At 31.6% G+C, this 12,351-nt stretch overlaps 1 protein-coding gene across 2 annotated transcripts; it reads right to left on the reverse strand.

The window, feature by feature from the left end:
• Positions 1 to 1,358: 1,358 nt before the first annotated feature.
• On the reverse strand, positions 1,359 to 11,539 carry LOC144856426 (adhesion G-protein coupled receptor G6-like). Of its 2 annotated transcripts, XM_078714433.1 has the most exons (14): positions 11,279 to 11,539; positions 10,807 to 10,985; positions 9,399 to 9,556; positions 9,047 to 9,225; positions 8,856 to 8,903; positions 8,437 to 8,544; positions 7,784 to 7,893; positions 6,694 to 6,840; positions 6,056 to 6,604; positions 5,651 to 5,806; positions 4,888 to 5,009; positions 4,087 to 4,349; positions 3,693 to 3,762; positions 1,359 to 3,460 (listed from the first exon to the last, which is right to left on the reverse strand). In XM_078714433.1, exons 1-14 carry the CDS (start codon positions 11,361 to 11,363, stop codon positions 2,980 to 2,982), a joined length of 2,655 nt encoding a protein of 884 aa, XP_078570559.1. In that variant the 5' UTR covers positions 11,364 to 11,539; the 3' UTR covers positions 1,359 to 2,979. The 2 variants fall into 2 exon arrangements, with proteins under 2 accessions (XP_078570559.1, XP_078570560.1); XM_078714434.1 differs by lacking the exon at positions 8,856 to 8,903.
• Between the last annotated feature and the right edge of the window lie 812 nt (positions 11,540 to 12,351).

A 12,351-nucleotide genomic window follows, 5' to 3' on the forward strand; every position in this document is an offset into this window, starting at 1 on the left:
TTGATTCGAATTCGAATAATTAAATTATGCAAATATTTGTCTATTTGTTTGTCTATTTAATGAATACGTTAGTAATACCAATCGGATTCCACTACACCACACCTCACAATATTATTAAAATAATCGAACAGTATATGACCTATGATGTTTTGTAAAAATATTGTTATCTTTATTCTTTTGATGTCATTTTATATACATAGATATTTTATATCTTTTAACGAAGGTTTTTTTTTACATCTAAATTTTAATTTTTTGACGTCACTTTAATTGAAATAATTGTAATCTTATTGAAAGATATTGTAAAAAAAAGCAGCAATTCAACTTTTGGCTGCAAATGTATTTTCTTGTCAAAATAAAGGTACCAAGATATATTATATGATGACAAAAATATTGAAACATACAAAAAATAAATAATTTAGAAAAAAATGTTACCAGATTATAATTCTAAAGGAAACTATGAGTTAGCATTGTCTATAATACAGTAGTTGAAATTATGAAGAGGTGTACCATGACTGTATGACTGGATGGCATACCGGTATATATATATAGTGTAGCAGTGCTGACAACATACATGACACGCTTACTCTCATCTCTAAACCTACCGTACATACGCTAGTTGTATCCTTTGCATGGGATTTTCTAAACCCCAGCTGATGCTGTTGTTGGCCGATTAGGACAAACTACAAATTGCGACGATTGTCAACTTGGCATAGTTATGTCCGTCCTGGCGTGCCATATATTAGGACAAACTACAAATTGCGAAGAGTGTCAACTTGGCATAGTTATGTCCTTCCTGACGTGCCATATATTAGGACAAACTACAGATTGCGACGAGTGCCAATTGACGAAGCAAGACGATTTAAAAATCTAACACAAAATATAGTAATGTTGTATTCGTATTTTACAAAGATACTGTTTTAAAACCGTTCGCTTAATTTAAGTAAGGCAGAGTTACTAGCTCTTGATAAACAAAAAATGTTTCTCTAAAATGTTGATGTTACAAAAAATAAGCGTACCAAATGTACATTTTACTTTTTCATTTGTAAAGCTATTATACTTACAACTGCAGAAAAATTCCATTTTGTGTAAGGTCCATACTGTTTTGGCTACTAAATAAATGTTAACTTGAATAAATGAAATACAACAGAATAAAATCACTGACTTGGATATTGTTCATAATAAAAAAAAAAAAAAAAAAAAAAAATGATTCGTTTATTTTTTGTTTTTAAACGAACATTTTTGTTTAATTCGCAGTGTCTTATATTTTGCACACCTATTTCTATTTTTAATTTATAATCCAAAACAGATGATATATTTGAAGACAGAACACAAAAATAATTATTTTCATTTTCTTCAGGTTAAGTTTTTTATATTCAAATAATTTTAATGTCTTTCTAAAACTATTATTCATCTTCCTTGTACAAGTACAGTAAACAGACAATATTTACGTGTTTTAGTGGTTACAGCAATTCTTTGACCTTTTCACACTTTACTTATTTCCTTATGAAGTGGTTGAATAACTTCCTAATGAAAAAAGTTTAACTAAATATAGCGAGTAAATAGACAATTAAAGTTTTTGTTTTCACGCTGAAGTTCCTCAATACTTGGTTTCCACGTAACGTCTACGTCCTTTGTTGAGTCTATGAGAACCAAGCTTCATAAACAACGGGAAATACACTCTAGACATTGCTTCACTTGTTGTTTATTCCAACAACTGTTTCGGGATGAGAACATTTATATAAACACATTTAAAAAGATAAAGTTAAAACAACTACATACTATAAAAAAAACCCAACTATTATTTAATAATGAAATGCAATCAAACGCAAACGGCGATTTTTGTTAATATGGTTATTACGCTTATACTAGTTAAAATAGTCTCTCTTTTTCATGTATACATTTTATTCAAATTATTGCTAATTATTATATTACTCAATTATTTTTTGTTTCACATTTTCGTTTTAATTATCTGTAATAAAACTATGCATGTATGTCATAGTGTTGCATAAACATTTTGTTTCCAATTATAAGGGATGGCGAATTTAAGTGTTCATATGAACATGTCACTGAAGTAAGTCAATGTTTAGCAAAATGAACACGAGCAGAAACATTATGAGTTATGTAACAGCACAACTTGGAGAAACTGACTTCATTATATACACGTGGACATGTACATTTAATAAGGTTTCTCATAATAACATACACACACTTGCAATTCTTGATTAGTACATAGTTTAAGGGTTTGGAGCATCATCATAATTAGATTGACAACAATCCAGGTTTACTGGGTAATATTGCTTTGGTCTGATGCTTCGAGATGCCTACACACATTTACAGGTTATATAGCTATTATTACGTCATTTGTTACAGTTTACTAAAATGGTTTTAGTTGGAAAATTGTAATACCGGTATTATGATTTCAGGCGTAGTTATAAGAATAGCTTTGGTCTGAAAAGTCTAATACACACTGCTTATTGTCGATAGCATAACTTCTGCCGGTTGATGTAGTCCTAGGAATAGGTTTGGTCTAAAAGCAATCGGATACAGTCTTGTTTCGTTTGAAATGTTGAAAAGAAATGTTTGTCAACAAGGATAGTGTTGTTTTTGTATAGAATGATTGTACTACTGTATTGTGATCATTGCAAATATATCTTTTTTCTATTGGCAAAATAATATTGAAATGATTGTTGAATAAATTACCTTTGGTTAACAAAAAAACAAAGGATAGTATTGCGTGCTGTTATTAAATGTAGCTAGTTCTGAAAATGGGTTTGGTTTGAAAAACAAAATACTGTACATACTGATTAAATTTATTTCCGAAACAAACAATTCTAAAACAAGCAGTTCTGCAATATAATAAGCCTTACCCGGAAACCGCGTATCTACGTATTTGACAAAAAAAACATTAGCCAAGAGTTTTCGAGAATGTTCGCAACTACAAAAAATATTTGTGTTTATGTATAGGTGGCACCTGTCATTTCACGCTTTGTTTTGGTTGGCTGAGTGAGCTGACACAGTTGTGACTTTATCGGTTACATAGCGTTGTCGTGACGTCGTTGTTGTGTATAATGCAGGCATTTTACCGAAACCACAGCAGCTGTAAGCCCACACATCTCGGACATCCTTGCAACGAACACAAAATAATAAGAATATGAAGAATCCTTGCAACGAATTGCACAAGCAGAACAACAATTGGAACAAATCACGAACAGTATTAGAAGAACCTATCGCGAAAAAGCCAAAGATCCACGTTAAGCCAAGCAGCATCATTATCGCTATTGCATTCTGTACGCGTACAGCGAGTTCGTTATCTTTATCAGTTTTTATTTTCGTAACTCTTTTTCGTTGACAGGTCAGCCTACAAATGACTTTTATATATATGGCGAAGTTAATGACAAGAACAACCGCTGAAATCACTAATAATCCATAAAAGAATGGGTGTCCGGGTTTCATGAAACAGCTAGAAATAAAATAAGAAATCAATCCAGATATGACTTAGAAAATTACCAGATCATGCAAATATCGCGTATGTAATCTACTTATCCTCTGACTTTAACAGAGAATAAACTAATCGATGTGGTGTCATTGCTGAAAAAATGTTTTTCTTCGTCATTATACCCTCAATGTGTTATACTCAACACTTTTTTTCAATTGCATTATTATATATTTTTTTAAATAACAAAATGTCTTACTATTCTTTATTTGAATATGTTTTGTCGTAATCCCTAACTGCAATGATTGTAACTGGTATGATAGGAAGAACTGTTTAAAATAAAAAGAAATACACTACATTAGGCCTACATTTTTAGAAAAGAAATAATCTACCTAATTTCATATTTGTAATAATTTCTCAAAGATGAATGTTAGTTAGACTTGCCCCAAGTATATATTTAATTTCATTTTACGTTGTTAGCCTTCCATCAGAAAGCATACAGTACATATGTTACGACTATTGACTGTATTGTTTCAAAACTTTCTGTTTTTACTATTAAACACGTCCAATGTCTAACTGTGTAATATAATTCATGTATTTCTATTCATAGATGCCATCGAATTCTAGGAATAATAAGATCCAGTAAAACTCACCCCATCCAACGAAGACCGACTTCAACATGAAAAAACGTACTCCATCGTAAAATACTAAAACAAACTTCAGATACATGTTCACGGCTTCGACAAGCATCCAGAAAAGTGTTGTGAGAACAAAGTAATGTAGAAGAATGGCTACCACGATGCAGCAATTGGGACACGATGTTAACTCAATGCCGATCACAAATGTAGTGTATAGAAATAACAGTGAAATACACAAGTTTATTAGTATGCGCTGTGGACGTTTTTTACGCAGTTTTCTGTAAAATATTAAAAACACTGTATTGAATGTTGAGCATAACCTAATGCACAAGTTTAATATTTTGTATTCTAACTAGTATAATGGAAAGAACGTGTGTCAGAAAATGATGTCGATAGAATTGATGATGATGATGTTGAATATGATGAAGATGATAATGAAGGTGAAGATGATGGTGATGAAGAAGGTCAAGAAGAAGATTTATGATGATGATAATGATAATGATAATGATGATGATGATGATGATGATGATGATGATGATGATGATGACGAAGATCAATAAGAATAATCATGATGATGAGGATGACAATGGAGATGTTGATGATGATGATGATGATGACGATGATTACAATGATGAAGATCATAAAGACGATGACGATAAAGATGGAGATGAGGATAAAGATGAAGATGACGATGATTATGAAGATGATGTAGACAATAAAGATGACGATGACGCTGAAGATGATAAAGACGAGGAAGTTCACGATGATGTAGACGATGACTATTATGATATTATGGAGAATGTGACTTAACTTTACCTGAAGTAAATAAATGTAATAATCGTGATCACCAAACAAACTATGGAGATGACGCACCCAATGATGCTAATGTATGTAAGAATATCTCGGAATGGTTGATCATCCTCTTGTCCAAGATAATCCTGAAACAAATTGCTATTTTTGTTATTGCCACGCTGTTTTCTGACAAAAATTAATTATCAAGAATATAGAAATAGAACATAAAGCTCTGTCTACACTATCAAACATTATTTTACCAAAAAAGAAAATATCATGGCACATATAAGGACACGATCAAACTAGTTTGATAGTGTAGACAGAACTTAAGATATTTACATACAAAATGCCAAATAACAATATTAATTTTTTCAATAGGAGTTTAAAATTAAAAACAACATAATAATAAAGAAATATTTTATTATATTATTTAATTAAGTGATATATTTTTTAAGCTAGGAAATTTCGGATAAATATCACTTAGGCATATTCATAAATTCTTACATTTCTTTTATTTAAAAAAAATCAACTATAGGCCTACAATCAATAGTAAATCGTGTACTAAAGTGTGAGTTTTTCAAATTCCACCGTAAACACAGTTTGAACAAAAACAAATGACATGTTAGTACCCACTCTTCACCATCGTTGTATAATTAGATGGTATTACAAAAAACTACAAGAGAAATGAATTATTAATGTTAAGTGTTAAATATCAATATCAAATTATTTAAAGTAAGTCTTAAAGATCCAATGGGTTTTAATATTAATTTAAATAAAAATAACAAACCATAATAACAGCAAAGTTTGTTAAATGATCGCAGAAGCAGACGATACGACCGTCTGATGTTTTATTGAAGTAGCAGCTTTCGTTTGACCAATCACCATGCCCGTTTTCTAACTCGAAGTCCCAAAAAACACATTCAGGGTTCCCAGATACATTTTCCTTAGAAATAAGAAAAAATAAAGTTTATTGGAGATAGTAATTACAAAAGGTTTGTTTGATTTCAAACAAGAGCAATGAGCATTCGATTTAAACTACGCAAATTATCGTAGGACATCGCCTTAATCTAAACATGGAGGAAATATGATCTAAACTACATCAAAACTGTGTCAGAGAATTGAAGTGTCTCACACTATACGCAAAGTTAACATTACACCTCTATTTCTTAATAGAAATAAGTCTGTAACTTACCACAATTGGTAAATATGCGGCTCTGATTGGATCATTTAAACCCTCAACTCTGACTTTTTCAACAGTAGAAGAAATTACACGACTTCCAATTGCTCTGTTTTTATTGGACATCAGACGATTGGAAGTAAATAACTTAGACGTCTGGTACAAAATGAAGCTAACTTGTATCTTGTTTGATCCGGTTTGATTCTGACTTAAATTAACTATTTCAGAGGGCAATGCTATTGATGTTTCTGTCATATTCATCAAAAAATCTTCAACGTCTTCAAATGTTTCAATATTCCCTTCTTGAAGACCGGATTCAGAAGTAGAAAAATCAGGCTGAAGGGAAGCAAATCCAATACCATTTCGGAGTGCTTCAGGAAGATATTGTTTAGTCTGCACAGCTAAATTTTTTTCAACGTCTTCAAAGTTTGAGAGAGATCCAAGCTGAGTTTCTAGAGATTTAATGATACTGGAAGCCGCGCTCATGCTTTCATTGTCTGCTGTAAAAAAGTCTTCCTCGGCATTTTGTATGTTACTCACAACGTCCACTGTTAAGTCGGTAATCTGAAAACATAATTATATTACAGTAAGTATATGTCTACAAGATGCGTCAATAGCGGTAAGCTCAGATGTGTTCTATCAAGTTGTCTTACCAATTCATTTCCTGCTCCAACACCAGTTAATCCTTCTAGAATTAAGGCAACGTCATCGATGTTAACGTTGTCCACATCCTCTTTTTTACTTGTAAGGGTCGATAGTTGCATAGCAACTATTTCAGCGTTTTCCACAGTTACGTTTACCTATAAAGATAACGAATCGATGTATTGCATTTTATATATTTTTTTTTTATATATACCTTTGTCGTGGATATGTATGTATGTGTGCAATTATGTACTCGAATATATGCACTTGTGTGTTTTGTACAGAGACATAGACCAATTCTTTTTTTTTTTTTGTAGAGAGGAATAGTTAAAATAAAAGAAAATTATGAAAAAATAGATAATACATATAAAAGTATAAAGTATATATATATATATATATATATATAACTGACCGAATTGTTTCGATCAAATCGTATAAAAGATAAACGAAAGTACAAGAAAATGACTGAAAAAAAAAATCAGAATAACAAGGAAATATATATTTGGATGAAGTGTAAAATCATTGTGTTGATCATTTGAGAATGAAATGAATAAAATAGTGGTTAACGCCACAAAAGAGGAAAAAAAGATAACGAATCGACAATCTTGTTCATTATTAATGAACACTTGCTAAATGTGTCCGGACGCTCAAAGATTTGACAAAGCTAAATGTACGGTTCTAAATGAATGTAACGTAATCTGATGATTCTTATTCTTACCAATATAAACATTTAAATTACAGCCCACTATGTCGGTCGGTCGGTTGGTTGGTCGGTCGGTCGGTTGGTCGGTAAACACTAACATGAGCACGTGACTGCAGCCATGTATATGGTCTTGTTTTGACTTGTCATAGTTTAGTTTTACGTTCTCCAAAACTAGCTCAAGTATAATGTATGTATGTATATGTATGGCACGTCCAGTGTGCCAAAACGTGTTTTTTTTTACTGACATTTATATTAGGCAGAATCACCTATTCTAATTATTATTGAGCCATTATGCAATATTCTAGTTTAAAACAAAACTTTCCTCTAAAATAACTAAATAATGTCAATCAAATCATTCCGATTAACGAATTTATAGCGAAATGAATCATTATTATTACCTTGGCCAGATCACTGGTAGATGTAAAATTTGCGCATGACTGAACCATTATCTCTCCCCAGACGCCTCCTCCAAGTGGATCAATTTTACACATGCGCACTGCCCGGGGAGCTGTTGAGAAAATGTAGATGTGGGCTATTAATCAACAAATATTACCACAGCACTAAACGTGCCCTAAGTCTGTATTCATTGTCTTTTTATGTGTGTACACCAGTCGGCGCGTTTCGATTTTGAAATACAAGCTCATGTATTGTACGTATGGAACGCCAACACATTTGTCGTTTTAAAAGTTTCGGTCTGGAACCTAGACTACCACAACACACTATACAAGCACATTTAAATAATTATTTACAAATAAAAACCGATACAACTATAGTTTGGCAAGTGTTTATATCATATAATTTATATCATGTCATATATCGAATCTGTAATACCCACATTCAAGATATAAACGTTATCTAATATTAAGTCGCTATTTTGCCTAAATTAATAAAATAAATGTATATTACTATACATTTTATATTACTATAAAACGTATATTTGACAATTATTTAATATGACAATGAAATTACTACTCCCAATCATGTAATCGTTATAATCGTTAAGGTGCCTACTGTACACTAGGCCTACTCTCTAATTTAGGTTTAAACTTACTGTTATTGAAGCTACATAACTCGAGCGAATGAGCCAACAAATCTAATTTAGATTCCTCAAACGTATACGTTACATTATTTACTGATACAACATCATGTGGGCAAGTATCTATAGAAAAGAGAGGGGAAATTGCACGATTATTTAAACAAGCTCACAATGACGATGATAATAATAAAACTAATACGTAATAGTTACTGTACATTAAAATGCAACAAAGACATTTGTTTCAGGAGTTTTCAGTAAAAGTTAATCCATCTCATTAAGCTCTGTCTACACTAGTTTGACAAAAGAAGTGTTATGTGCCCAAATATGGTAGTGATATACCCAAATATGGTAGTGATATGACATCATCATGTCCATATATGGGCACATCACATATTTTGTTCCCATATATTATAGGTTCATTGTATTTTAATTACCTTTAAGTTTCAAGAAAATAGCCACGAAGTCTGCAATACCTGGATTACCTGTGCATAATAATCATGAAAATATTGAATGATTGGCATAAAGCTCTGTCAACACTATCAAACTAGTTTGATGTAACCACATATGGTGGTGATATGCCCAAACATGAAGTTTTCCGTTGGCAATTAAACATCAGCATACTTACTGGATGACCAAAGTACATCATTTTGTGTTGGTGAATACATAATCAAAGGGTAATCTCTTTGTTTTCGTCCCCACTGACAATACCCCAGAGTTACCACTACACTCCATCCATAATCACTATGACAACCTCCATATGCTTTGTTTACAAAGAAATGTCGACGAACAATACTTCTATGATCTCTGAATTACAAACAATTTGTAAAGCACATAATAATAGCAATAAAAAAAGTCGCCGAGCCTAAAATTTTTTTTTTCATATCACCCCGCCCCACCCCCAAATTACAATAGTCCTGTGTGATTTATCTATTATTAATATTATATTTTCAAATTTTATTTTATTAAGTAGAACATACCCTTGAATTGAAAAAATGTTGGTTGTTTTATTGCGCAAATCTCCAAACGAACTTTGTCTTACTCGATCTTTGGTAAACCAGTTTGTTTTATCTGAAGATTCACCATCGAATTCGATAAAAGCCGCCTCTTCTCCATTTTTATAAAAACTTATTTTAACCTGGCGTAAAACAGAAACAAACATAAACGGTGTGCATACAATGTTGTTGTATTTTGCATGTTTGATATTATACGGAAAAGAATTATAAATAAAATAAAACCCACACACGCAAAATTTCAAAATATACAAAAACATACTTTAAGTTCAATTCTGGTCTAGCTCAAACTGGTTAAATAATTTCGAGATATTGTTTTTTAACTAGCAATTAATAAGTGTTTGAATAATAATAGTAAAATATTTGTTTGAATGGCCTGGTGAAATGGGTAACAATTGAAGCTTACTGTTCTGGCCTAGGAAGAGAGAAACAACTCTACTTTTCTACTTCGGGGGTCCTGTACAGTTAACATAATTACAATACTATTTGTTAAACCAATCCTATAAAATAATTGAATGAGTTTATTATGAAAATATTTTATGTTAGTTTTACGATGTCAGATTCACAAAGCCTGATTTGAAACGATCAGATAACGACCTAAAATCTCAAACAACGAGAATGCGAAATGTAAAATGATTATGTTGTTGACAGCGTGTAACTTCTTAGGTAATAAACCACCTGGGTGGTCCTACTGACTAGCCAAAACAAATGTTTACAAAAGAATCGACAGACAAATAATATGCCATTACAATTATTACCATTGTGAAATTTACTATGATTCAGCTTAAAAGTAAATGTTGATGTTATTTGTGACAATAGGAGAAAGTTCGCTAAAACTATTAATAACCTTGGGCCTAGCAATAGACAAAAATATTTTTTTTTCAGTTGTATGCACAACATTATTATTTTAAATAGATGATGACTGAAAAAATTAAAACATTATTTCTTATGAGATTTCTTTTTGGTTTCAGATAAATGTTATAATCATTCATAACATATATTATGTAATAGTTAAACATAAAAGAACTCAGAAACTGAGTGAAGTACTTTCTAAAATGTTTCTACAGAAGGCGTATGTTGATATTACGGCCTATGTTAACAGAATACAATTCAGAATGATAACTTGAAACAACGCAAGTTGTTTCAAGGCCTAATTACTATAGGCCTAGGCCTAATACTTGACAACATTCTATTTTGCAAAGCAATTAGAAAATTGATTTGAGGATTGAAGCAAAAAAATGTGATGTGTCCATATGGATATCATGTTGAATATCATTTTACTTCCATATTTAAGCATATCACTACCATATTTGGTCACTTCACACTGTTTTTGTCAAACTAATTTAGAGTAGACAGAGCTTAAAGCATACTGTACCTGTTCAATTTGCAATTCAGACCATCTTTCTACCAATGGACTTTTGAAGTGTGCTTTGATGTTTGCGTCAAGAGCACGAACAGAGTCATTCAATTCATTCAGCGATGTGCTCCCTATCCATAGATCGTACAGATCTGGTTCTCCAGCTCCAGACACACCCTTAAACACTGGAATCCATCCTGTAGATGAAAATAACCATAGCAAATAAATCAATAATCAATCGATTTATGTACATAATTCTATCTATTAAATTTATGATTTATAAAATTTGCATAGTCAGGTCTTACTACAGCTTGGTTTCAGATGCATTCAGGTGTGTTATAAAACAATTGATTTGGTAATAGGCTATCCTCCACCGTAATATTGAGTTTAAGAATATCTTACTTATACACTAGTATTTCTAAAATACCGTAAACGTTATAAGACTGTATTGAAATTGAAACTGATTATTATAATTATTTACTATGCTTACCTGTATCTTCTTGTTGTTGACCGTGCACAAGGAACACTGAAACAAGTAACAGTATCCACGAACAGGGACTAAGATGTTCCTTCATTTTGATCCGCTTGATATATTCACACAAATACAATATCAGTGTGTAAATTGTAAAAATAGAGGAATCTTATTTTGAATTGAAGAAGTTAAAATTATGGGATTTACGCATGTGTTTAAGCTGTTTGTCTATCTTACTTACTTATCATTGTCCAAAGCGTTTACCACATAATACTTTGCTTGCGCTAGTCATTTTAAAGGCCCGACGGTTGTGCGACAAAACTAGCTCTATTTTAACAAAAGGAAAGTATTAACCAATTAGCGGTGGTTTGATTGTTGAAATCATTCAACCGTTTTACAGTTGCGCGTTACACTCACCATCCAAAAAAATACCTCTTGAATTGTTGCCAAAATTGTCATATTAATTGTCTGTTTCATGATACAAAATAAAGACTTACGGTACTACTTCCTCATTCAACATGAAAACATTTTTGTCTGAGTATGCGAAAATAATAAGGTTTGTTTATAACAACCACGATGTTTAGTCGTTTATGGATGGTAACGAACGAATAATAACTCATTTCTAAAGTTATAAATAGTTGTGCGCTTGTTCGAATCGCAAAGAGTACAGAGAACTTGTTAAACTATTATTTTCGATGAAATAAAAATCGTAATTATTCCGTGATATGGGTTTGGTAGATATACTATTTCCGTAGTAATAATACTTACACCCAAATAAAATCCGAAAAACAGGTAGTAGTCTTTCACCTAAACTCTTAATATATTTAAATACTTTATCTCTTACACATTCTGAAACTTACTTTAAAATTTATCAAGCAAATACAACAAGCTCTTCAATGCATTATCATTGTGTACCGACATTAACTGTTTACGTCTACGTATACTACGTATAAACCGTGCGTACTTCTCATACAAACTTAGAGTCGGTGTAATAATTCGTTGAGAATTTTTGTATTAAAAAAAGTTAAGCTAAACTAAACTATTCTTTTTATTACAATATGCGTTTTGCCTAATTCAAATAATACAGTTGT

This window comes from Antedon bifida, chromosome 11 (assembly GCF_963402885.1).
Source record: "Antedon bifida chromosome 11, ecAntBifi1.1, whole genome shotgun sequence".
NCBI lineage: Eukaryota > Metazoa > Echinodermata > Crinoidea > Comatulida > Antedonidae > Antedon > Antedon bifida.